The sequence below is a fragment of the Lontra canadensis genome, unplaced genomic scaffold, assembly GCF_010015895.1.
Source record: "Lontra canadensis isolate GAN:19392208 unplaced genomic scaffold, GSC_riverotter_1.0 scaffold146, whole genome shotgun sequence".
Classification (NCBI taxonomy): Eukaryota; Metazoa; Chordata; class Mammalia; order Carnivora; family Mustelidae; genus Lontra; species Lontra canadensis.
Window position 1 is genome coordinate 521,569 of NW_022631140.1, and position 25,010 is coordinate 546,578.

Consider the following 25,010-nt stretch of genomic DNA (forward strand, 5'->3'; position numbering starts at 1 on the left):
CATTAACAGGAGTGAATTCATGTGTAATACAGTCGCAAATTGTGTTTTTTTATATTTTATTTTATTCTATTTTATTTTCATCACAGTAAGTATACTCTCTAATCCCCATCACCTATCTTACCCATCCCTCACCAACCTCCCTTCTGGTAACCATCACTTTGTTCTCCATAGTTAAGAGTCTGTTTCTTGATTTGCCTCTCTCTTGCATTTTCTTTATTCCTTTGCTCATTTGTTTCTTAAATTCCACATATGAGTGAAATCATATTGTCTTTGTCTTTCTCTGACTGACTTAGTTCACTTAGTGTAATATTCTCTAGCTCTGTCCATGTTGTTGCAAATGGCAGGATTTCATTCTTTTCATGGCAGAGTAATATTCCATTGTATAGATATATCACATTCTTTATCCATTTATCTATAGGTTGCTTCCATGATATGGTTATTGTAAATAATGCTGTAATAAACATAGGGGTGCATATACCCCTTTGAATGAGTGTTCTGTAGCAAATTGTAATATTTATATATCACTCAAAATAAATGAGTTGTTCTGACATGGAACTCTATGGATAAATCTTATTAAATATGTTAAGTATAAAATCTCAGCAATATTATATATTAAGTAAGCCCACAATATTACATACAACATAGTGTCTCCCTTTAAACCTCTAAAAACAACTAAAATAAATGCATATACATTTTAGGAACATATAGAAATGTTATAAAACTATGTAAGAAAGAAAGAAATCAAAAGATGGGTAACCATGAGATCCAAGATAACTGTGTTATCCAAGGTAACTATTTCCCCTGTGGGTAAAGCCAGGGGTATAGGATAAGGGAGACCATCAGGGTTAGATGAAGGTTATTGTCAAGATCCTAGCTTCTGTCTGGGAGGTGAGTTTATGGGCACTCACTACATTATTGAAAACAGTTAGCTAAGAAAGGCCATACGTGGGCTAATGATGGTATGCCAAGGATGATCATTAATCTAATCCTGTGCCCCTGAAGTTCATAAAAAAAGTAAAAATCAGTCCACATTCCAAAAAGCAATGTCAAGGAGTAGAAAGAATATTGGCAAGTTAGACCAACTTGGACTCCCACTCTGGCCATTGCCAATATCTAGCTATGTTACCTCTTCCAAGTCCCTCAGCCTCTCTGAGCCACACACTCCTCATATCTAAAAACATGACCATTAAGAAGAATATTGAGAGATAAAGGCCATTAGGACCTAGCATAGTGCTTGACATGCAGTAGGTACTCAATGAATAGCAGCCATATTAGTAACAAACGAGAACACCTAGATGTAACAGAATGGGGGAAAAAATGTACTACGTAAAATATCAGTACATGCTAATGGTAATGTTAATAATTTCTATGGATAAAGAGTTTTCTGTGTCCTAGAAGTGGTGCTGAATTATTTATTGGCATTTTCTTATGTAACCACTACAATAGCCTTATGAACTATACATTGTTTTTTTTTGTTCTGTTTTGTTTTGTTTTTATTTTTATTTTTTTAAAGATTTTATTTATTTATTTGTCAGAGTGAGAGAGGGAGAGAGAGCGAGCACAGGCAGACAGAATGGCAGGCAGAGGCAGAGGGAGAAGCAGGCTCCCTGCCGAGCAAGGAGTCTGATGTGGGACTCGATCCCAGGACGCTGGGATCATGACCTGGGCCGAAGGCAGCTTCTCAACCAACTGAGCCACCCAGGCGTCCCTGTTTTGTTTTGTTTTTAAAGAATTTATTTATCTGACAGAGAGAGAGGGAACACAAGCAGGGGGAGTAGGAGTGGGAGAAGCAAGCTCCCCGCTGAGCAAGGAACCTGGTGTAGGACTTGATCCCAGGACACTGGGATCATGACCTCAGCCAAAGGCAGATGCCTAATGACTGAGCCACCCAGGTGCCCTGAACTATGTGTTTTTTATATTTCTTGATTTATGACAAAGATGTAGACTTTCAGAGACCATAAAGAAACCTTGCCCAAGGGTACTCCGATAGTAGAATCTAGGGCTGGGATTTAAACCCAGGTCTCTCTAACTCCCAAGCCCCAGCTGTTATCACTGGTCTCCATCCTTTCCTGACAAAATCTGGGGACCTTCCCTTTGGACTGGAACTGGTGAGGGTCTGTGCCCCAACCCAAACTCCAGCCCCTTACCTTATCAGGACTGCCTGTATTTACCTCACCCCATGTGCTTGGGAACTTGGGTGTGGACCACGCTGGTCCTTTCTTTGTGCCTGCCAGGTGTGGGATGATCTACATGGAGCCCCATCAACTAGGCTGGAAGCCCTTGAAGGATTCATACATGGACACCCTGCCTGCTAGCCTCACTGAGGAGCACAAGGAATTGGTGAGACCATCGTATTCCTCTTCTTCCCCTCCCTCTCTGTCTCCATACTCCTCATTACTAAGGCCTTCTAGTTACATCTTCACCTTCCTAATTCCAGGATGCAAGAAGGAGCAGGGAATTCCCTGCCTGTTTCTAGTTATCATCCTTCCTGGCTGCCTGACATTTTTCCAGCTTGCTTCTCCCTGTGGCAGGAGTGGGATAGTATAGTCAATTTCTCCTTCTACCTTCTCCGTCACTCCCTGTCTCCCCAGTGGAGAATTCTGATGCTTGAGAAACATTCCACATGTTGGATGGAATGGCACACCTTTCTCCATTGCCTTACTTGTGGAAATGTCTCTAGAAGTTGCTCTAGAGGTAGGCCAAATTAGAAGGAGCTGTCTTCTGCTCTGTACTGCCACTCCCCATCCTGGTGACCTCAGCTTCCTACCTCCCATTGCTGTGGAGCTGGAACCGGTTTAGAAAAGTTGTATTACAAGTACTAAGAGTTTTGTCCCCTTCTTCCCTTCCTAAAAGAGGAGTGAACATTCAGGTTAGGTGAGAACCTGAGCACAGTCTCAGACTAGGGAAGCAGGAAGGGAGAACTCAGGCTTTTGGTGCCTCTTGTCCTCCCTGTGTTAGTAAATAAATTTCCCTAGGAAGGTTTCCCATTGAAGAAGCCAAGAAAGGATGAGTTGGGTTCTCTTCCCACTGCAGAAGCATTCTGGTGAGCTATGTAGGAAGGCCCTGTTCCTGTCCCATTTATATGCATATACAGTGAGTATAATCACATACATTTATATGCACATCCCGCGACATCTATGTACCTGTACCGGAACTCTTCAGGGACTCCTCGGTGTCCTTAGCTCAAAGTCTTTTTTTTTTTTTTTAAGATTTTATTTGAGGGATTCCTGGGTGGCTCAGTCAGTTACGCGTCTGCCTTCAGCTCAGGCCATGATCCCAGGGTCCTGGGATCGAGCCCTGTGTCGGGCTCCTTGGTCAGTGGATAGTCTGCTTCTCCCTATTTTCTCCTCCCCGCAACTCATGCTCGTGCTCTCTCTCTCTCTTTCTCTCAAGAGAGGCTGAGGGAGAGAAAGGAAAAAAAGCAGACTCCCTGCTGAGCACGGAGCCTGACGGAGTGGTTCATCCCACAATCCCAAGATCATAACCCTAACCAAAATCAAGAGCCAGATGCCACCCACCTGTGCCACTCAGGTGCCCCTTAACGTCTAACTTCTTATCAGGACATCTGAGGCTGGCATCTGGCCCTGCTCACCTTTCCAACCTCATCTCCTGCCTTCTTCCTCAGCTCATTACCCTGTAGCCCTTGTGTTTTGTTCCATTCCTGGAAGACCCCAGGCTTCATCACCTCAAGGCTTTTGCACCTTTTCTTACTCTTCCTGAAAATGTTTCCTATTTTATTGTGTGAGGGATGATTCACCGTCATCATCCAGGTCTCAACATAAAGGCCTCCCCCTCTAAGAAGACTTCCCTGACTTCCCATATTAAACCCTTCCTGTTATTTCCCATTGTAAAACCTTTGTTTCCTGCTAGTACTTGACATGACTTGTAATTATTTTATTTATTTCCTTGCTTGTTTAGTTATTTGTCTCCCTGGCCCCTCAGTAATCTCCACAAGGGTAGGGACCTTATCTATCTTGTCAATTGTTTATCCTCAGCACCTACAACACTACAGTTAGCAGATGCTCAATAGATATTTGTTGGCTGGATGCATATACCAAATCCATGTACACATCTGTAATTATGTACACGTTACTGTGTCTATTTATAATACAGATAGACATTCACCTATATACACATCTATTCACGTATTTATTTAGTGATGACCTGCCTATTTCCAAAAAAATGACTTAAGATAAATTTTCAGTGACAGCCACAAATATGGTATAACAGAAATGAAAAAAAACCTCAAATAAGAGGGGAAAGAAGGATTTTTTTTCTAAAAAGAATAACTGGGGTAGGGAGCAGAGATAAGAATCATTATACCCCCAAGTAAGTACATACAGAGAATTACTGAAAATGAGCCCTGAACTTAGCTCTGCCCTTCCTGTGGCCACTTTATACAGGAGTCCAGCCTCAAAAATGCACAACAGTCATTTGAAAATCTTTTAGAATTCCTAAGGATTTTTGTACAAGCAAGTCAGATACTCAGTCTGGGTCCTAAAATTTTTTGTGCATCTTGTAGCTGGCCCACAGTAGCTCCAAGCCTCTCTGAATATCCAGCTCTGGGCAGTGAAATGGAAGGGATGGGCATGGCCTACGGGCTGCACAGTCCATTAAGTAGGAAGCTAGAGTCAGAGGCCTCGGTGCCCCTTGTCTTTTCCCCGATATACTGACACTCAAAAATAACCAGCAACCATATCAGCATCTCCAGCCTTCCAGAGGTGTACCCAGCCCTTAGTCTTAAACTCATTTTTTTTTTATAACATCTTTTCAAATTTCATTTCTACCTTCAGGTCAATGACATGTTCATGTGGCTTGTCCAGCCCTGCCTGGAATTTATTCACCTTCAGTGTAAATTTGTGGTCCAAACATCTCCTATCCACCTTGTCTTCTCAATGATGAGACTGTATTCCTCCCTGTTTGGTACGTGCTACCTACAATTCTTAAGCCAAGTGAAGGTGGGTAGGTGCAGGATATTTCTTCTGTTCCTATCCCTTCTATTCCCCCCACCTCCACAGGTCACAATGAGACCAGAATTTTAGTCTAGAACAAGTAAGCATTTGGAGTGTAGATAGCAAAGTTTAGTGGAAAGAGTCCATGGGTTTTGGCTTTACCCTTAATCTTGGATTGATTTCTCGGGTATTTTTATGCACTTTACTCCATCCTTTCTCATGCTAGATTCCTCATCCACACAAAGGGAATAACAGTTTCTGTCCCTCTTTACCTAACTAGAATATCCTAGAGGGAAAAGAATTTAGATGATACATGTGAATGTGTCTGAGCAAAAAAAAGATCCCCCCAAAAAAATGAGACTGCGAATTTTCCCATGCTAAAGAAAACTGACAAAAAACAGTGTAACTTTAAAAAAATAATAATAATTAAAAAAAAAACAAAACAGTGTAACATGGTTACACTGTTAAGAGAACTGATCATATCAGTATACAAAACTAGGGACCCTTCTTTCAGACATGAGAAGTACAATAAATCCTGGAACCATTTGTTTAATGCTCAGTGGGGATTTGATTTCAGCTCAGGTTTTGATCTCAGGGTCATGAATTCAAGCCCTAAATTGGGCTCTAGAGTGGGCATGGAGCCTACTTAAAAAATAGAAAAAAAATAGAAAAATTATTAAAAACTAAGAAAAAATATATGTGGATAAACGATCTGGCAGGTGATGGCCACTCAGCCACTCTCAGTCCCTTCCCCAGAGCCCTCGAAGAAAAGACCACCCAGTTTCCATCGTTTAGATCTGTATATAAGCAGGTATATGCAGCTTCTCCTGAGGTTCCTTTTTCTTGCTTTTAGATGAAATCAAGAAAATAGATAAGGAGGAAAGAGAATTACATGAAGGCCTGACAAGTCAACAGATCTTTCTCTGGCTGCAAGGTCTATTCCTCTTTGCCTTGGTGTGGACCGTGGCAGGCACCATCAATGCGGACAGCAGAAAGAAATTTGATCTGTTTTTCCGGAACCTGATCATGGGTATGCATGATAACAATCCAAGGCCCAAAAGCGTCAAACTCACCAAAAACAACATATTTCCAGAAAGAGGTAACAGTACCTGTTTGATTTGTCTTGCTCTAATAATTTGGATCATATGGTTCCAAATCCAACCAAAACATTTGGGCCTAGTAAGGATGTCACAAAGGCAGGGGGAGATTTTGTAGTTTGCCTGGTAGGGTTCAGGTCTTCAGAGCTGACCCACATATATAAGAGATGGGTGATCCTGAAGTCAGGGTCTTATGGGATGTTTTAACTATTATTTTCATTCAGAAAAGTTGAAAAACCTTTTTTTCAAAAATTACCCATAATTCCATCACTCAGACAGGCCCCAGGATAGTTTACTTATGTTTTTTCTTATTCCCTTCTAGTCCTGTTCTATGTGTTTACCTTCATCGTATCATGGTGATTATGACATTAATATCTGTTATAATTTTGTCATTGTAACCTAATATCATATTGAAATATTTCCATTTTTGCCATATACATTATCTTCAAAATGATCACTTTAATGACTAAATGTTCCATGTGTGCCATCATTTACTAAAAGATCAAAAGATTTTTTTCTTTTAAGTAACTTTAATTGTTTTTTTTTTCCTTATCACCATTATAATATAGAAAATACAGAGAAGGAAATTGCAGAAAATAAAAACCAATGATAATCCAGTTACCCAGAAATAATCACTTTTAATATTTTTTCTTCCAGTTTATTCTATATTTCTGTACTAAAAAGGGCATCATACTATAAATGCTTTCCAAATAGCTTTACTTTTTGTGATTATTAAATAGTATATAAGGGGCCATGAAATAACTTCTGGAGTGATATATGGAGAGATATTTGTTTTACACTAGATATTTGCATTTGTCAAAATTCAGTGAATATACACTTAAGATTTGTGCATTTCATTGTAAATTTTATATCAAGAAAATATGTAAACAAATACGGAAAAGTAAATTATATAAAGGCTCAAGTTTATGAGGAAGTGTATAGATGTATACAATTTACTTTGAAATCTGTCCCCCAAAATAAGATGGCTTAATTGGTGGATAGAGGGGTAAACAGGTATATGATAAAACAAGTGAAAACTAAAACAAAACAAAAACAAAAATAAGTGAAAACTAATGGTAAAATCTAGGAGAGGATATACAAATGTTTTCTGTATGATGTTTTCAGTATTTATTTTTAAAACTTTACATAATAATCATAATAAATGAGTGAATAAGTAGGTGTCACTGCCTCTCTACACAATCTTTCTTCAGCATAAGTGGCACACTTCATGCGATATAGTCATCTGTCAGATAAACTGCATAGAGGCCCTGGACCTTTATTTAGATACTAGTACATTCATTCTTTTTTCTTTCTTTTTTAAAAGATTTATTTTCTTTATTTGAGAGAGAGAGCAGGGGCCAGGGTGTGGCACAGAGGGAGGGGGAGAAAGAAACCCAAGCAGACTGCACTGAGCATGGAGCCAGAGCGGGGCTTGGTCTCATAACTCTGAGATCATAACCTGAGCTGACACCAGGAGTCAGACGCCCAACCATCTGTGCCAACCAGGTGCCCCCTTTTTTCTTTGTTTTGTCTTTTACTCTCGTCCTCCACTTTTTCCTTTGTCTTTTACGTGTTCTTTGATTTAGAAGATTATTTTTTATTGTGCTAAAATATGCATAACATAAACATGTACCACTTTAGAGGCGCCTGGGTGGCTCAGTCAGTTAAGCAGCTGCCTTTGGCTCAGGTCATGATCCCAGGGGTCTGGGATCCAGCCCCGCATCAGGCTCTCTGCTCAGCAGGGAGCCTGCTTCTCCCTCTCCCACTGCCTGCCGCTCTGCTTGCTTGTGCTCTCTCTCTAACTCTCTGTCAAATAAACAAATAAAATCTTAAAAAAAAAAAAACATTTTTAAGTGTACAGTTCAGCGATGTTATACACTGTTGTGCAATTATCACCACCATTTATCTCCAGAACTTGTTTCATCTTCACAGACTAAAAATTCATTTTCAGTGAACACCATCTCCGCATTTTCCCCTTCTCTATCCCCCTGGCAACAACTATTCTACTTTCAGTCTCTATAAATTTGACTACCCTAGTTACCTCAAGTATGTAGAATCATATAGTATCTGTCCTTCTTTGACAAGTTTATTTCACTTTGTAATATCTTCAGAGTTCATCCATGCTGTAATATATCAGAATTTCCTTCCTTCTTAAGGCTGAATAATATTCCATTGTATGTATATACCACATTTTGTTTCTCTGTTCATCTGTCGGTGGACACTTGAGTTGCTCTCGTCTTTTGGCTATTGTGAATAATGCTGCTATAAACATGGCGTATAAATATTTGTTCAAGTCTCTTGCTTTCATTTCTTTTGGCTATATGCTCAAAAGTGGAATTTAGGGATCATTTGGTAATTCTGTATTTAAGTTTGTGAGGAATTGCCACAGTGTTTTTCATAGCAGTTGTACCATTTTACATTTCCACCAGCAATGCATAAGAATTCTGATTTCTCCACATTCTCATGTATTGTTTTGTTTTGCTTCTTATAACAGCTACCCTAAGTGTGAAATGCATTCTTGATTTTTTTTAGAAAAAATGAATAGATCATATAATAAAAAAGATATATGTTTTTAAAAAGACAACCACTATTAACATTTTGATAACCATCCTCTTAGACATTTCCCTTTTAGACATTTCCCATTTAGACATATATGTACCTTTAGATTTGTTTTCTCAAACATGAGATTGTTCTGCTCTTGTTTTCATCATTTTCTCATTTTTGTAATCATTAATAACACTGTCATGAACAGTGTTCTGGTGGCTACCTACTTGCTTAAGCCACGATTATTTTCTTAGGATAATTTCTTAGAAATAAAATAGCTGAATCAAGGATCAATAAAATTTTAAGATTTGATTGCTAAATTTCCCCTGTGCCTGAGTGTTACCATTTTTTAAAATCTTGGGCGATTTGAAATGTGAAAATGCTCTTTCATTTTAACTTTCTTCTTTTTGTAAAAAAAAATATTTTAATAGGCTTTAATTTTAGAGCAGTTTTAGGTTTGTAGAAAAAAATGAGCATGAAGTACAGAGTTCCCACATCCCCCTTGCCCAAACCACCCCTCCCTTCCAGTTTCCCTGTAATTAACATCTCGCATTAGTGTGGTACACTTGTTAAAATTGGTGAACCAATATTGATAAATTATTATTTAACTAAAGTCCATATTTTACATTTTCGCTCTTTGTGTTGTATACTTTTAAGGGTTTTGACAAATAATATCATCTATTCACCATGACAGTATCATACAGAAGAGTTTAACATTGCCCTAGAAATCCTTTATCTCCACCTATCATCCCTCCTCCTCCTTAACTCCTGGCAACCACTGATGGATTTCCTCTCTGTATAGTTTCACCCTTTTCAGGATGTGACATAGTTGGAATCATAGAGTGTGTAGTCTTTTCAGATTAGTTTAGGCATATGCATTTAAAAACCTTTACATCTTTGTGTGCCTTGATAGCTTATTTCACTGAATAATAATCCGTTGTATAACTATTTATCCATTCATCTATTAAAGGTCCTTTTGTCTTATTCCAATTTGGGGAAATTTAAAATGAAGCCAGTATAAACATTCATGTAAAGGTTTTTTTATATGGATATAAGTTTTCACTTCATCTGGTACATACCTAGGAGCGGGATTACTGCATCATATGGTGAGCCTGTGTTTAGCTTTGTAAGAAACTGTCAAATATGTATACCAAAGTGATTGTGCCATTTCGCATCCTGACCGGCAAAGAATGGGAGTTTCTGTTGTTCTTCATCTACATCTACCTTAGCATTTAGTGTTATCGATTTTGGATTTTAGCCATTCTAATAGGTGTGTAGTGGTATCTTGTTTTAATTTGCAATTCCCTAAAGACATACAGTGCTGAGCATCTTTTTTTAAAATATTTTTTATTTTACCATAATCCCTATACCAAATGTAGGCCTCGAACTTATAATCCCGAGATCAAGAGTTGCACATTCCACTGAGTGAGCTAGCCAGGTGCCCCATGGCATCTTTTCATATTTTTTTTCCCACCTGTATATCTTCTTTGGGAAGTTGTTATTCATATCTTTCCTTTTTAAATTAGATTGTTTTCTTATTGTTGAGTTTTTCGTGTTCTTTGTATATTTTGGATATAAGTCCTTTATCAGATACATATTTTATAGATATTTCCTCTCACACTATGGCTTGTCTTTTCATTCTCTTTTTTTTCTTTAAGATTTTATTTATTTATTTGACAGAGAGAGATCACAAGTAGACGGAGAGGCAGGCAGAGAGAGAGAGAGAGAGAGAGAGGGAAGCAGGCTCCCTGCTGAGCAGAGAGCCTGATGTAGGACTCGATCCCAGGACCCTGAGATCATGACCCGAGCTGAAGGCAGCGACCCAACCCACTGAGCCACCCAGGCGCCCTAAGTCTTTTCATTCTCTTAACAGTATCTTCCATAGAGCATAAGTTTTGAATTTTAATGAAGTCACCAATTTTTTTCTTTGATGGGTCATGCTTTTTGTATTGTATCTAGAAAGTCAGTACCAAACCCAAAGTCATCTAGACTTTTTCATGTTATCTACTAGAAGTATTTTAGTTTTGTGTTTTGGATTTAAATCCACTACCCAGGGGTTCCTGGCTGGCTCAGTCAGTCAAGCGTCTGCCTTTGGCTTGGGTCATGATCCCAGGGTCCTGGGATTGAGCCCCACAAACAGGCTCTCTGCTTAGTGGGGAGCCTGCTTCTCCCTCTGCCTACCACTCCCCCTGCTTGTGCTCTGTCTCTCTCTGTCAAATAAATAAAATCTTCTTTAAAAATAATAAATCAATCAATCTATCCATTTCAAATTAATTTTTGTGAAAGGTGTAAGATCTGTATCTAGGTTCTTTTTATTTGCTTGTCTATAGATGTCTACTTGTTCAGGGCTAGTTTTTGAAAAGACTATTCTAAATTGAATTGTCTTTGCTCCTTTGTCAAAAATCACTTGACAATATTTGTGTGAAAGTATTTCTGGATTCTGTGGTATGTTCTACTGATCTGTCTGTTCTTTTACCAACGCCATTATTGTCTTCGTTACTATAGCTTCCTACTAAGTCTTGAAATTAGATAGTGTAAGTCCTCCAACTTTGTTATCCTTCAATATTTTATTGACTATTCTAGATATTTTACCTTCCCATAGAAACTTCAGAATTTAGGGCGCCTGGGTGGCTCAGTCATTAAGCATCTGCCTTCGGCTCAGGTCATGATCCCAGGGTCCTGGGATCAAGCCCAGAGGCTTCCTGCTCTCCCTCTTCCATTCCCCCTGCTTGTGTTCCCTCTCTCACTGTGTATCTTTCTGTCAAATAAATAAATCTTTAAAAAAATATATATAGAATCAGTTTGTCAGCATCTACAGAATAACTAGCTGGGATTTTTATTGGCATTGTATTGAAGCTATAGATCAAATTGAAAAGGGGTAGCATATGAACAATTTTGAGTCTTCTTATTCATGAGCACGAGTTCTATCTCCATTTATGTAGATCTTGTTTGATTTCCTTCATCAGCATTTTATAGTTTTCCTCATGTAGCTCTTGTACATTTTTTATTAGATTTATACCAAGTATTTCATATTTTTGGTGCTAATGTAAATGGTATCATGGTTTTAAATTCAAATGCCTATTTTTCTTTACTGCTGTCTAGGAATGCACTTGACTTTTGTATATTAGCCTTATATCCTGCAATTTTGCTATAATCACTTTCAAATTCCAGTAGTAGTGTTTGGTTGATTCTGTTGGGATTTCCTGAATGGGTAATCATGCCATCAGCAAACACAGTTTTATTTCTTCCTTCCCAATCTTTTTATTGCCTTTTTAAAAAAATCTAATTGCTTAAGAGAGAACTTCCTGTATGATATTGAATAGGAGTGATGAGAGGGGGCATCCTTATCTAGTTCCTGAGTATCTAGTTCCTGACACTAAAAGTATGATGTTAGCTGTAGGTGTTTAGCTGATATTCTTTATCAGGTTCAGGAAGTTCCTCTCTATTCCTAGTTCACTGAGAGTTTTTGTCATGAGTGGGTATTGGCTTTTGTCAAATGTTTTTTTCTGAATCTATTGATATGGTCTTGTGATTTTTCTTCTTTGGCCTATTTCTGTAATGAATTATGTTAATTGATTTTGTGCCTTACATAACTAGAATAAATCCTGCTTGGTTGTAGTGTGTAGTTTTTTTTTAATATATTGTTGGATTTGATTTGCCAGTATTTTGTTAAGGATTTTTGCATCTGTTTTGATGAGAGATACTGTCTATAGTCTTCCTTTCTTTTGGTTTCAGGATCAAGGTTATGCTGACCTCATAAAATAAATATGCTTTAATTTTCTGGAGAAGATTGTAGGAAATTGGTATAATTTTTTTTCCTTAAATGCTTAGTAGAATTCATCATCTGGGACTGATTCTTTCTCTTTTGGAAGATTATTAATTATTGATTCAATTTCTTAAATAGAGACCATTCTATTCAAATTATCTACTTCTACTTATATGAGTTTTGACAAATCATGTCTTTTGAAGAATTGTTTTATTTCATCTAAGTTATCAAATTTGTGGTCATAGAGTTGTTCCTAATATGCCTTTTACTTCTTCGTAATGTCCCTGGTGTCAGTCCTGATGGTTCCTCTTTTGTTTCTGATATTAGTAATTTGTGTCTTCTCTCTTTTTTCTTGGTTGGCCTGGCTGGAATTTTGTCAATTTTGTTAATCTTTTCAAAGAAACAGCTTTTGGTTTTGTTGATTTTTATCTGTTGATCTTCTGTTTTCATTTTCCTCTATTTCTGCTCTAATTTTTATTATTTATTTTCTTCTACTTATTTTGATTTAATTTGTTCTTCGTTTTCTAGTTTCCTAAGATAGAAGCTTAGATTATTGATTTTAGAGCTTTCTTCTTTCCTGACATATGCATTCAATCCTATAAATTTCTCTTTAAGCACATCTTTCACTGCATCCCACAGATGTTGGAAAGTTGTGTTTTCATTTTCATTTATTTCAAATATATAAAAATTTCTCCTGAGACTTTTCTTTGATTCATGTATTATTTAGAAGTTTGTTGTTTAATCTTAAAGTATTTGAGGATCTTCCAGCTATTTTTTTGTTACCAATTCCTAGGGTTTTTTTTAAAGATTTTATTTATTTATTTGACACAGAGAGAGAGAGAGAGAGATCACAAGTAGGCAGAGAGGCAGACAGCGGGGCCCGGGGGGGAAGCAGGCTCCCCACTGAGCAGAGAGCCCAATGAGGAGCTCGATCCCAGGACCCTGAGATCATGACCTGAGCTGAAGGCAGAGGCTTAACCCACTGAGCCACCCAGGGGCCCCTGATTCCTAGTTTAATTGCATTGTGTTTGAAAGTATATACTGCATGATTTCTTTTTTTTTTTTTTTAAGATTTTATGTATTTGAGAGAGAGAGGGTGTGAGTGATTTTACAAACAGGGGAAGGGGTAGAGGGAGAAGCAGACTCCCCACTTAGCAGGGAGCTGAATATGGAACTCGATTCCAGGACCCTGGGCTCATGACCTGAGCCAAAGGTAGACGCTTAACTGACTGAACAACCCAGGCATCCTACTGCATGATTTCTACTCTTTAAATTTTTTAAAGTGTGTTTTATGGCCCAGAATGTGGTCTCTCTTGGAGACTGTTCCATGTGAGCTTGAGAAAAATGTATTCTGCTGTTGTTGAAGTAATCTATAAATGTCAGTGAAGTCCAATTGATGGTGATGATGCTGTTCAGTTTAACTATATCCTCATTCATTTTCTGCCTGCCATCTGTCAATTACAGATAGAGGGGGACTGAAGTCTCTAACCATAATATTCGATTTTTCTATTAATTTTTGCCATCCTATCAGTTTGCCTTATGTATTTTGGTGTTCTGTTCACATTTGTAGTATGCAAATAGTCTCTAATTTTAATTTCTTCTCTTTTTGATTATAAGTGAGATTGAATTTTATATATATAGCTGTTTGTTTTTCCTATGTTCTGATCAGTTTGTGTTCTTTTTTTTAATGCTCTGTTGTAGGGGTTTGCTTTGTTTTTTTTTAACAGACTTTAAATGTAGGTTTCCTTTTGTTTGTTTTCCCTGGATTGTGATGAGTCCTTTCTGTCATTGTTATCGAGGGAAAGCCTTATTGTCTGGCTTCCATCTATATAATCTCTTTTCTTATTTATGTGTTTTTGTCTTTTTAAGATAGATTTTTTTTTCATTTTAATGTCACCCACAACTTCAGTTATGCTTTTACTGCCTTGAATGATTTTAGTACTGCTGTTGTTTTCTCTTGTTTCCCTGTTATCCTTTCTTAGTGTAACAAAAGCAAGTCACGTTGTCAGGGTTTGAATCCTGCCTCCAATACTTACTAGTCAGCCTTAAGGAAGTTACCTGTCCCCTCTCAATTTCCTCAGTTATAAAATGGGAACAATAATAATAGTATGCAGTCATGGTGTTCTTGTACAAATTAAGTGAGTTCATGGGATGCCAGGATGGCTCCATTGGTTAGGCATCCGGCTCTTGTTTTTTTTTGTTGTGTTTTTTTTTTAAAGATTTTATTTATTTATTTGACAGACAGAGACTACAAGTAGGCAGAGAGGCAGGCAGAGAGAGAGAGGAGGAAGCAGGCTCCCTGCAGAGCAGAAAGCCCAATGTGGGGCTCTATCCCAGGACCCTGGGATCATGACCTGAGCCGAAGGCAGAGGCTTTAACCCACTGAGCCACCCAGGCGCCCCCCCGACTCTTGATTTTGACTCAGTCATGATCTTGGGGTTGAGATTGGACCCCACATTGGGCTCCACACTCAGTGTGGAATCTCTTTGAGATCCTCTCCCTCTGTCCTTCCCCTATTCATGCTCACTCTCTCTCTATCTCTCAAATAAATGAATAGAATAAACTTTAAAATCTAAATGAGTTAACACATGTAAATACATTTAGAATAAAAGCATGACATACAGAAAGTTAAATATTCGCAATTTCTGTTGCTGTCTTCTCATCATTGTCATCGCCATTCTCATCTATTAGCTCATCCATCTTCCTTTTTTAAATCTCATCTTGCATTTTTATCTTAGGCTCCTTATAGCTTTATTATTATTATTTTTTTTTTGCTGTTTAATTTTTTTTAATGGTGTCTTTTTGTACTCTATTTAGGACTCCAAACAGTTTCCTGAAATTTGGTTTTGAGTCTTACATTAAGCAAGGTTCAGAGGTATACTCTTCAGGTATAATCTCCATATTATATTCCTTTACATTGCAGCATTTTTTTTTCACAGTTATTTTATACTTTCCTCATCCTTCCAGATCAATCTGTTCATGCTTTGTGTCCATAAAGATGGTGCACAAAGTAAACTTGACCCCATTCTTGGCCCACTTTGTGACAACATCTTTCCATTCTTTCTGAAGCTAGGGGGCTCATGATGTGTCCAGTTCCCACTCAGTTTCTAGGTAACTTTGCCCTGTAATATCTGTCTATTGTTATGGCCTTGCTCCTCACTCCACATCCTACTCAACTGATATAAGAAAAACGTAATTTCCACGTGTACTACAAATTGGCTTCTTCATTTACCTTCTTTTGCAGCAACTACTTTACTTAAAATTAAGCAAGTTTGGTTCTAAAAAGGCCATTCATAAGACTACAGTGACACCTTGCAAGTGATCAATGCAAATTTTCCACAGAAAGTTAAGCTTCATTTTTCAATATGGTAAACATACATCTCTCTTTCTGCTAGCTTTCCAAATTCTCACAGCTTTTGGACGTGATTAGGGTAAATAATATTCATATAGCACTTTTATTTTTTAGAGAGATTTATTCATTTATTTTAGGGAGAAAGGGAGAGAGAGCATGCATGAGCACAGGGATGGGGTATGGAGAGGGAGAGAGAGTCTTAAGCAGACTCCCTTCTGAGCGTGGAAACCAACACAGGGCTCCATTTCATGACTCTGAGCCAAAACCAAGAGTCAGATGCTTAACCAACTGCACGACCCAGGTGCCCTCTTATAACACTTTTAAAATAACCCCAGATGCTGTAAACTCTGCTGTAGAGTAAGGAACAATCGAATGGCCAACATCCAATGTCCACGCATGATCAACTAATGCCATCTGTTGGAGGCAGCCTTTTCTATTTGTTTCATCTGTGAACATTCTAGAAAAGGGAAGTTCCTCAACAGAGGGCCATCTGTGACTCTTTACTCTGGAAGGCCATATCTCACTGAATCTAAGGTGCTCTGCCTGACTCCTCCTTACTCATTATGGACTAGGACCCTGCTGCCCCTTACAGCTAGAGAAAGATGGCCTGGTGAGGAGAAAATGAGACAGTCCTCCCAGATTAATACCTGGCAGGGCAATGGAACAGCTACCCAGTTTTCTGTGTGGGTTGTAACCTGACTCTGTTCATCTCAGTGGCCTCCGTTGCCCTTTCTCATGCACTATTTTGGGGTAAGATTTCCCATTCCAGCTGTAAATTCTGCTTGGATTTTTTTTTTCAGGGTTTTTTTTTTTCCCCCAATGACATCATTCCACTTCTTTCTCTTGTGCCTTAATAAGTATTTTAGTTTGAAATTTCAAAGCTCCTGGCCAGAACCCATTTGAATCAAAAGACATGTTTCAAGTACTAAGTATGCCTTTTCTATATATAACAACTTTATTGAGGTATAATTTACATACCATAAAATTATCCCATGTAAGTGTACAAATCAGTGGTTTTTTAGTAAATTTGCATAGTTGTGCAACTGTCACCATAATCCAATTTCAGAACATTTTCATCACCCTGGTAAGATCCTTCAGGCCCATTTTCAATTCATCCTTGTTCCCATTTTTTTAGCCTCAGGCAACCACTCACCTGCTCTCTGTATATTTGCTTTTTTCAGGTATTTCATATGTATGAAATCATGGAGTAAGAGACCTCGTATATCTGACTCTGAGTGTACTTTATTACCACCTTAAAAAGCTTATAATGCCTTTCTAGCCTTTCCTCAAGGACACGGGTTAAAATTCTCCTGATAAGAGCTCCAGGGAGGCCTCCCCTGACCTTACAGGACATTGTGTTCTAGGTTTTTCATGCTCTGGAGATGTGGGATAAGTGGACTTCTGAGACAAATGCTGGTGGAACTACATTGGGGAGCATATATGAAGGAAAGCAAACAGGCTTTTGAGGAGTCTCTCAAGGTCGGGTTCATGTAATCTGACATGGATCCTTGTTTGTCAGCCCAGAGATTTATTTGTCCAAAAAAGTGCTAACTGTCCCTTTATTCACCCATTCACTGTGTGCCCTTTGAAAACTTACATCAGGGGCGCCCGGGTGGCTCAGTGGGTTAAAGCCTCTGCCTTTGGCTCTGGTCATGATCTCAGGGATTGAGCCCCGCATCAGGGTCTCTGCTCAGCAGAGAGCCTGCTTCCCCCTCTCTCTCTGCCTGCCTCTCTGCCTACTTGTGATCTCTGTCAAATAAATAAAATCTTGAAAGAAAGAAAGAAAGAAAGAAAGAAAGAAAGAAAGAAAGAAAGAAAACTTACTTAATTGTTGAAAATTTACCTTACTCTCTCAAGTGCCACAGAGGAACACAGAGTGAAACAGGGCATGGTCAGAGGGAGTAGAATTACCTGGATTTCTACTATTACTACTCTTCTCTCCTTTCTGCCCTCATAGCTGCACCAGAGTTTGGGTTAAAAATCACAGTACAGAGTGAACCAGAGACCTAGAGCTAAATCGTCTCAGTGCCTATCTGTGCTCATCTATGCTGCATGTTTGACATGTGTATCTCAGTGATACCCTCTACAGTGATTTTCTGACCTTGACATGAAATCAGGCCCATATTATAGGTATACAAATGGTAACTTTAGTCAAGGTCACATAGCCAGTAAATCTAATTTTACTCAGTTGAACTTTTTCTGTTTGGCCTTAATGTTCCTGTATCAAGCCACAAACTAGCTCTAGCTAAATCCTATCAGCCAAGGAAGAGAGACAAATACTTTTCTGATTCATGCTTTTAGAGTCTCCTTTTTTAATTCTTAAAAAAAAATCAATTCCAATAAGTAAAAATGACCAAAAAGTATCATTGTCCATATTACCCTGTTACAAGTGTTTCAGTTTTCAAAAGATTTTCTCTGTCTTGCCCACCTGATTTCAGCTCTCTAGTTACCATAATGGCATATTTTTATTCTATTTTCATCTGTCATTCTTTTGTGTTTAAGATCGTCTTTGAGAGAGAGGGAGAGACCACTAGTCAAGGGAGGGGAGGTACACAGGGAGAGGGAGAAGCAGACTCCCCTCTGAGCAGGGAGCCCAAAGTGGGGCTCCATCTCAGGACCCTGAGATCATGACCTGAGCTGAAGGCAGATGCTAACTGACTGAGCCACCCAGGTGCCCTGATCTGTCATTGTTTCTTAAAAGCATTTTTTATGTTAATACTTAGTTTTTACAAAATAATCCATTCATCTCATAAGACATAATTTTGACTGGTCTCCTAATGTGAGACATGTAAATTATTTCCAAATTTTTTGCTATCACAGATGGTGCTGCATACTCATGTATAGAGATTATTTTCATTGTGAATTATTTCCTTATGATAAATTCCCAGAAGTGGGATTTCTGACTTAGACTACAGAACATTTTTGTAGCTCTGTAAGCATAATGCCAGATTGCTTTCTAAAAGTGTTATGCCAGATTAACTTCTAGGTAAAGCTGCAGAGTGATGTAGGATAACAAAGCTCCCTCCTTTAATACCTAATGAAATTAACAAAATCAACAACAACACAATAAAGCCTAAACATTTCCCTGCAACAGCTAGGGAAAATGATTAATTCTATAAACATCCTGATTCTCTAAACATTGAAAAGTAGTGGACAAGAAGAGAAACATAAGATCTGGTATGCTGCATTTCCCAAACCAGAACCCACCACACCACACTGTTCTAAGAGCGATGTTGGGAGGAATGGTGGTGAGTTGACAAAATCTTGAGAGTTCTCACTGGTCATCACCACTGTGGAGAGAAGTGGATTACAGTGGTGCCTGTTGATGCAAACAATGTCTAAGAGAAACCCTTGGACATGAAGCCCCTGCTTCATAGAGAAATGCCATTGGGAAATGCAAATCAATAACACAGTGAAATACCACTTCTCAGCCAGCCTGAGAATAATAGAAAAACATGAAAAACAACAAGTGTTGGTGTGAACATGGGAAAATTGGAACTCTCACATATGTAAGGGAAATATAATAGTACAGCAGTGTTGGAAAGCAATATTTGATAATTCCTCAAAACTTAAACAGAGCTACTGTATGACCCAGCAGTTCCACTCCTAGGTATATGCCCAAGAAAAACAAAAACATTTGTCCACACAAAAACTTGTACATGAATGTTCATAGCAGCATTATTCATAATGGTCAAAAAGTATAATCCAAATTTCCATCAACAGTTGAATGAATGAATAAAATAGAGTATATCCATACAATGGAATATTTTTTAACAATATAAAGAAGTGAAGTAATAATAATACATGCTACAACATTTTTAGAACGAACCTTAAAAATATCATTATGAGGGATGCCTGGGTTGCTCAGTCGGTTAAGTGTCTGATTCTTGATCTCAGCTCAGGTCTGGCTCTCAGGGTTGTGAGTTCAAGTCCCACATTGGGTTCCACACTGGGAATGGAGTCTACTCTTAAAAAAAAAAAGCAGGTTTGACATTGAGACAGTGTAAGTAAATATTGGGGCTTTGTGTTTGCTGAGTCCCCTAATATTGGTCACAAAGATACTTTCAACCTTACTTCCTGAAATAAGTGAATGTGTTAATCAATTAGAAAAATAAAGTAAAGGGGCGCCTGGGTGGCTCAGTGGGTTAAGCCTCTGCCTTCGGCTCAGGTCATGATCTCAGGGCCCTGGGATCGAGTCCCGCATCGGGCTCTCTGTTCCACGGGGAGCCTGCTTCCTCCTCTCTCTCTCTGCCTGCCTCTCTGCCTACTTGTGATCTCTGGCTGTCAAATAAATAAATAAAATATTTAAAAAAAAAAAAAGAAAAAGTAAAAAAAAATTTTAAAAACAAATAGGTAGATCGATTGATAGATTGAACATGGAGTAAAAGAAGGTAGTCACAAAATAACATATATTATATGATTTCATTTACATGAAATTTCCAGAATAGACAAATCTATAGAGACTGTAGATCAGTGGTTGCCTAGTGCTGGAATTGGAGGGGGAGATGAGGGATAACAGCTAAAAGATATAGGGTATCTTTTCCATATAATGAAATGACTTAAAATTGGTTATAGTAATGGCTGCACAACTATGCATATTAGTACATCACATATACATATATTTTTTAGTAAATCATTGATATGAGTGACTTTTAATTTCAATAAAACTGTCTTTTCAAAGCTTATAGATGAGGTGATAAAAAAAAGTCAGTGAAGGGGGAGGATCTGATGGATCTCACATGTCTACACAGCAACTTCGTGTACAGGGAAACATAAGAGAACAGTCAGAAGTTAGAGGAAAAGAAAATGTGAAATGAGAATTCACTCTCAGCCAAGTCACTGTTCAAAAACAAAATCAGCTGACCGATACTACCAAACTTGCAAGAACTTAGAGAATGAAGCACCTATCAGTCCCTTCTTGGAAAAAAAAAAAAAAAAGAAAAGAAATCAGCCAACTAAACAATCAGTCAAAATAAAGAATTGTTGAATGGTCTGTGGTAGAAGCCATAAATTTCTGCATTGACTCTATTGAAATAGAGACCTCAGAATAAGGAATGGGAGAATTATGGTTCTCCTCCACAACAAAAGGCACCAGAGGAGGGGAGATGGAAGGAAGAGTGAGTTAATCACCTCATAGCTTATAACCGAATCAATGAAATTGATCTAATGTTGAGTCACTTGAATTTACAAATGAAATGTAATGTCAGGATTTGCTTCAAAATACTCCAGACAAAGAAGAAAGAAAAGGAAAGGGAGGGGGAGAGGAAGCAAGAGAGGGAGAGGGAGGGAGGTAAATGAATATGGTGGTGGTTGATGGTGGGAACATGGATGAGACAAGAATAGCAAAATGCTATTATTGAAGCCAGATAATGGGTACATGGCAGTTTATTATACTGTTCTCCTCACTTTCATGTCTTTAAAGTAAATTTTTTGCATGATAAGTTAAAATACAATCATAGAGTTGGACTAAATGATTTTTTAAAAGCATAATAACTTTAATTCCATTATACTTAAAATTATTCTTTAAGAAGCATCATGCGGCTCCTGGTCGGCTCAGTTAGTAGAGCATGCAACTCTCAATCGGGGAGGCATGAGTTCAAGCCCCATGTTGGGTGTGGAGATTTTTTTTTTCTGAGAGAGAGAAAGAGCACGCACACATGCATGCACAAGTTGGGGGAGGGACAGAGGGAGAGCAAGAATCCTAAGCATTCTCCCACGCTCAACACCGAGCCTGACATGGGGCTTCATCTCAAGAACCTGAGGTCATGACCTGAGCCCAAATCAAGAGTCAGACACCTAACCCACTGAGCCATCCAGAGGCCCCCAAAGATTATTTTTCTTAAAAAAAAAAAAGTTTGGGGCGCCTGGGTGGCTCAGTGGGTTAAGCCGCTGCCTTCGGCTCCGGTCATGATCTCAGGGTCCTGGGATCGAGTCCCGCATCGGGCTCTCTGCTCAGCAGGGAGCCTGCTTCCCTTCCTCTCTCTCTGCCTGCCTCTCTGCCTACTTGTGATCTCTCTCTGTCAAATAAATAAATAAAATCTTTAAAAAAAAAAAAAAGTTTGTTAGTGCCTGTTGGTGATGGTTAAAAGTTGAATAAAGATTTTTTTTAAGTGTCTTGCTAAGAGAATAGATCTTAAAAGTTCTCATCACAAGAAAAAAAAATTTGTAAGTGTATGTGGAGACGAATATTAGCAAATGTGATCATTTCACAGAATATACAAATATCAAATCATTATCTGAAACTATTATATGTCAATCATACCTCAATATTTTTTTCCAAGATCATCTTTTAGGAACTAATATCTCTTGTAGTAAATCATGATTTATCTGAAGTTCGGTAGGTCCTTCGGTTTTACTTCAGTTTTTACTCTCCTTTTCTTCTGCTAGAGTTAAATGTAATGAAATTTAACATCTTTATTTTTTTAATAGTATAATATATATCATATATAATAATTTTGATATGTGATATGTAAGTATATAATATATGTGATCCTATCCTTACCAAATCCTTACTTCCATCTGTCCTTCCGTGTTCAATGTGTTTGTGTGCCTAAAAAGAAAGCCAGAGGGGCACCTGGGTGGCTCAGTGGGTTAAGCCTCTGCCTTCGGCTCAGGTCATGATCCCAGGGTCCTGGGATCGAGCCCCGAATCGGGCTCTCTGCTCAGCAGGGAGGCTGCTTCCTCCTCTCTCTCTTTGCCTGCCTGTCTGCTAACTTACGATCTCTCTCTTTCTCTCTGTCAAATAAATAAATAAAATCTTTAAATTTAAAAAAAAAAAGAAAGCCAGAAGGATTGCCATCAAAAGTTATTTTGGGGGGTACCTGGGTGGCTCAGTGGGTTAAGCCTCTGCCTTTGGTTCAGGTCATGATACTAGGGTCCTGGGATTGAGCCCCGCATCGGGCTCTCTGCTCAGCAGGGAGCCTGCTTCCCCCTCTCTCTGCCTGCCTCTCTGCCTACTCGTGATCCCTCTCTCTCTGTCAAATAAATAAAATTTTTTAAAAAATTTATGTTTGGGTGTGAGATTTGATTTATTGCCTTTTTTTTTTTTAAAGATTTTTATTTAGGGGTGCCTGGGTGGCTCAGTGGGTTAAGCCACTGCCTTCGGCTCGGGTCATGATCTCAGGGTCCTGGGATCGAGCCCCGCATCTGGCTCTCTGCTCGGCGGGGAGCCTGCTTCCTCCTCTCTCTCTGCCTGCTTGTGGTCTCTCTCTGTCAAATAAATAAATTAAAAAAAAAAAAAGATTTTTATTTAGTTATTTGACAGAGAGAGATCGCAAGCAGGCAGAGAGAGAGGAAGGGAAACAGGCTCCCCGCTGAGCAGAGAGCCCAATGCGGGGCTCGATCCCAGGACCCTGGGATCATGACCTGAGCCGAAGGCAGAGGCTCAAACCACTGAGCCACCCAGGTGCCCCTATTGCCTTCTTTTATTGTTCTTTTCAATACTTCCTGTTTTACGTTATTAAAATAATTATTTGTGCAATTAGTACCTATCATGTTTTATACAATAAAGTTACTACTCTTTAAATGCTATTTTTCCAGTTTATACAGTTATCATTAATGTGTAAGTTCCTCCACAGCTCTGTCAGTATTGGTAGTTACACATATTCAGATGCCTCTAGCTGAGGTGGCAAAATACCTGAAGTACGAAATGTAAACCCTTGGCGTGCTCATGACCTGTTCTATGTCTTTTAATCCAGGAAGCATCTATGATTTTTATTTCCTCAAGCAAGGTAATGGACATTGGTACACATGGACAGACTATATCACCAAAGAGGAGGAACATATCCCAGCTAATGCAAAGGTAAAAAGAAGGCGGGGGGTGGATTTGCCATGGAGCTTTGGTTTCTAAAATTGCCTGAATTTTCTCCAAGGTGGAGTAATGGATGTCAGTTCTCTATTAGCGTTTATAAGAACTTTCTTTTTTTTTCATTTTATTTATTTATTGGACAGACAGAGATCACAAGCAGGCAGAGAGGCAGGCAGAGAGAGAGGAGGAAGCAGGCTCCCCGCTGAGCAGAGAGCCCAATGCGGGGCTCGATCCCAGGACCCTGGGATCATGACCTTAGCTGAGGGCAGAGGCTTTAACCCACTGAGCCACCCAGGCGCCCCTATAAGAACTTTCTTTTAGAAAAAGTTTCAAACTTGAGCTGGATCAGCCTTCAAAAGCATGGACTTTAGAATTAGAGAGCCTCAGATTCCTTACTCAACCTTCACGCTCTCTGCCTCAGTTTACTCAATGACACAGTAGAAAAAATACTTGAAGGGTGTTTGCGAGAATTGAAGGCATTCTACGTGAACACATGCCATGCATTATGTGCCAGATCCGTGTTGGTTGCTGTTCTGATGATGAGCATTGTCGTGTGGTCAGCAGCCAACGCCAGGTGGTCATTGGTCTTACCTCTCAGAAATCTCAGCCAAAAAAGATCGTTTTCTTCAAAATTCCCAGAGAAGGTTTCCTTGATGAGAATTCTTAGAGAAACAGGTCCGATTAATGGGTTTTCTGGTTAGCAGATGAGTTAGCTACAACTCCTGCTCATTTCCCTGTGGAAAATTTGCCTCTGTTAGTAGTATCTTGTGGACATACTTTCTTTTTCTGGGGGTGATTGGAGAAATGGAGGCCCCAAATGGAGTGGCGGAGAGTGAAAGGAAAAGTGGGGATATTGACAATCAAGTCAGACAGCTGGCAGGACCACAGCTGCTCCTGAAAATGTTTGATAAGCAGAGGTGGATGTGTGCTGAATCCAGGACCCACTCTGGGGGCTGAGTGTTGTGCAGAAGCCCCAAGCACATAGGTCCAAAACTTTAATTCTCCTTAAAGAGCTTTGTCACCTGAACTCCAGAGGTTTGAAATTGTGCTGAATTCATGCAAATAAGAGAGTTCAATGCAGAGAAGATTTTAAGATCTGCTGAAAATTTTCCCCTTGCCAAACAAGTGTTCTCGTCTCTGAAAATAAAAATCTCTGAAACCCAATTTGCTTTAAACTTCATCTTGGTAGCAAAATAAGCACCTTGTGCCTGATGCTGCACTCAGAACCCCTTACCAGCTACATGGCTTTGGACAAGTGAGCCAATAATTCTCCAGCCTCATAGGATTACTGGCAAAACTGCCAAGAATAATATAGGGAAAACCTTCATAGCTCAACACCTATTCTCTTCATCTATACATCAATTCCTGCTCTGTCTATTCCTTTTCCTTTGAGCAAATTACTTATCAAAAGAAGCCCAGCCTTTTTCTACCAGTATACACAGATACACAGAGCTTCCATGTTGCACAAACTCAGTTGGCACCATTGACATTA

General features: G+C 38.9%; 1 protein-coding gene across 8 annotated transcripts in view; it reads left to right on the plus strand.

Annotated features, from left to right (window-relative positions):
• The window catches only part of LOC116858989 (dynein heavy chain 3, axonemal), a 155,363-nt gene that overhangs the window by 80,569 nt on the left and 49,784 nt on the right, over positions 1-25,010 (plus strand). For 7 of the 8 annotated variants that reach the window (XR_004381058.1, XM_032843952.1, XM_032843948.1 and 4 more), the window contains 4 exons: positions 2,235-2,340; positions 4,794-4,923; positions 5,806-6,051; positions 23,409-23,512. Coding sequence is in view for 7 of the 8 variants with exons in the window: in XM_032843952.1 (XP_032699843.1) it covers positions 2,235-2,340; positions 4,794-4,923; positions 5,806-6,051; positions 23,409-23,512 (586 nt within the window). In the remaining variant the exon portion in view is untranslated. The remainder of the gene's footprint in view (positions 1-2,234; positions 2,341-4,793; positions 4,924-5,805; positions 6,052-23,408; positions 23,513-25,010) is intronic. The other variant, XM_032843950.1, reaches the window with a different exon arrangement.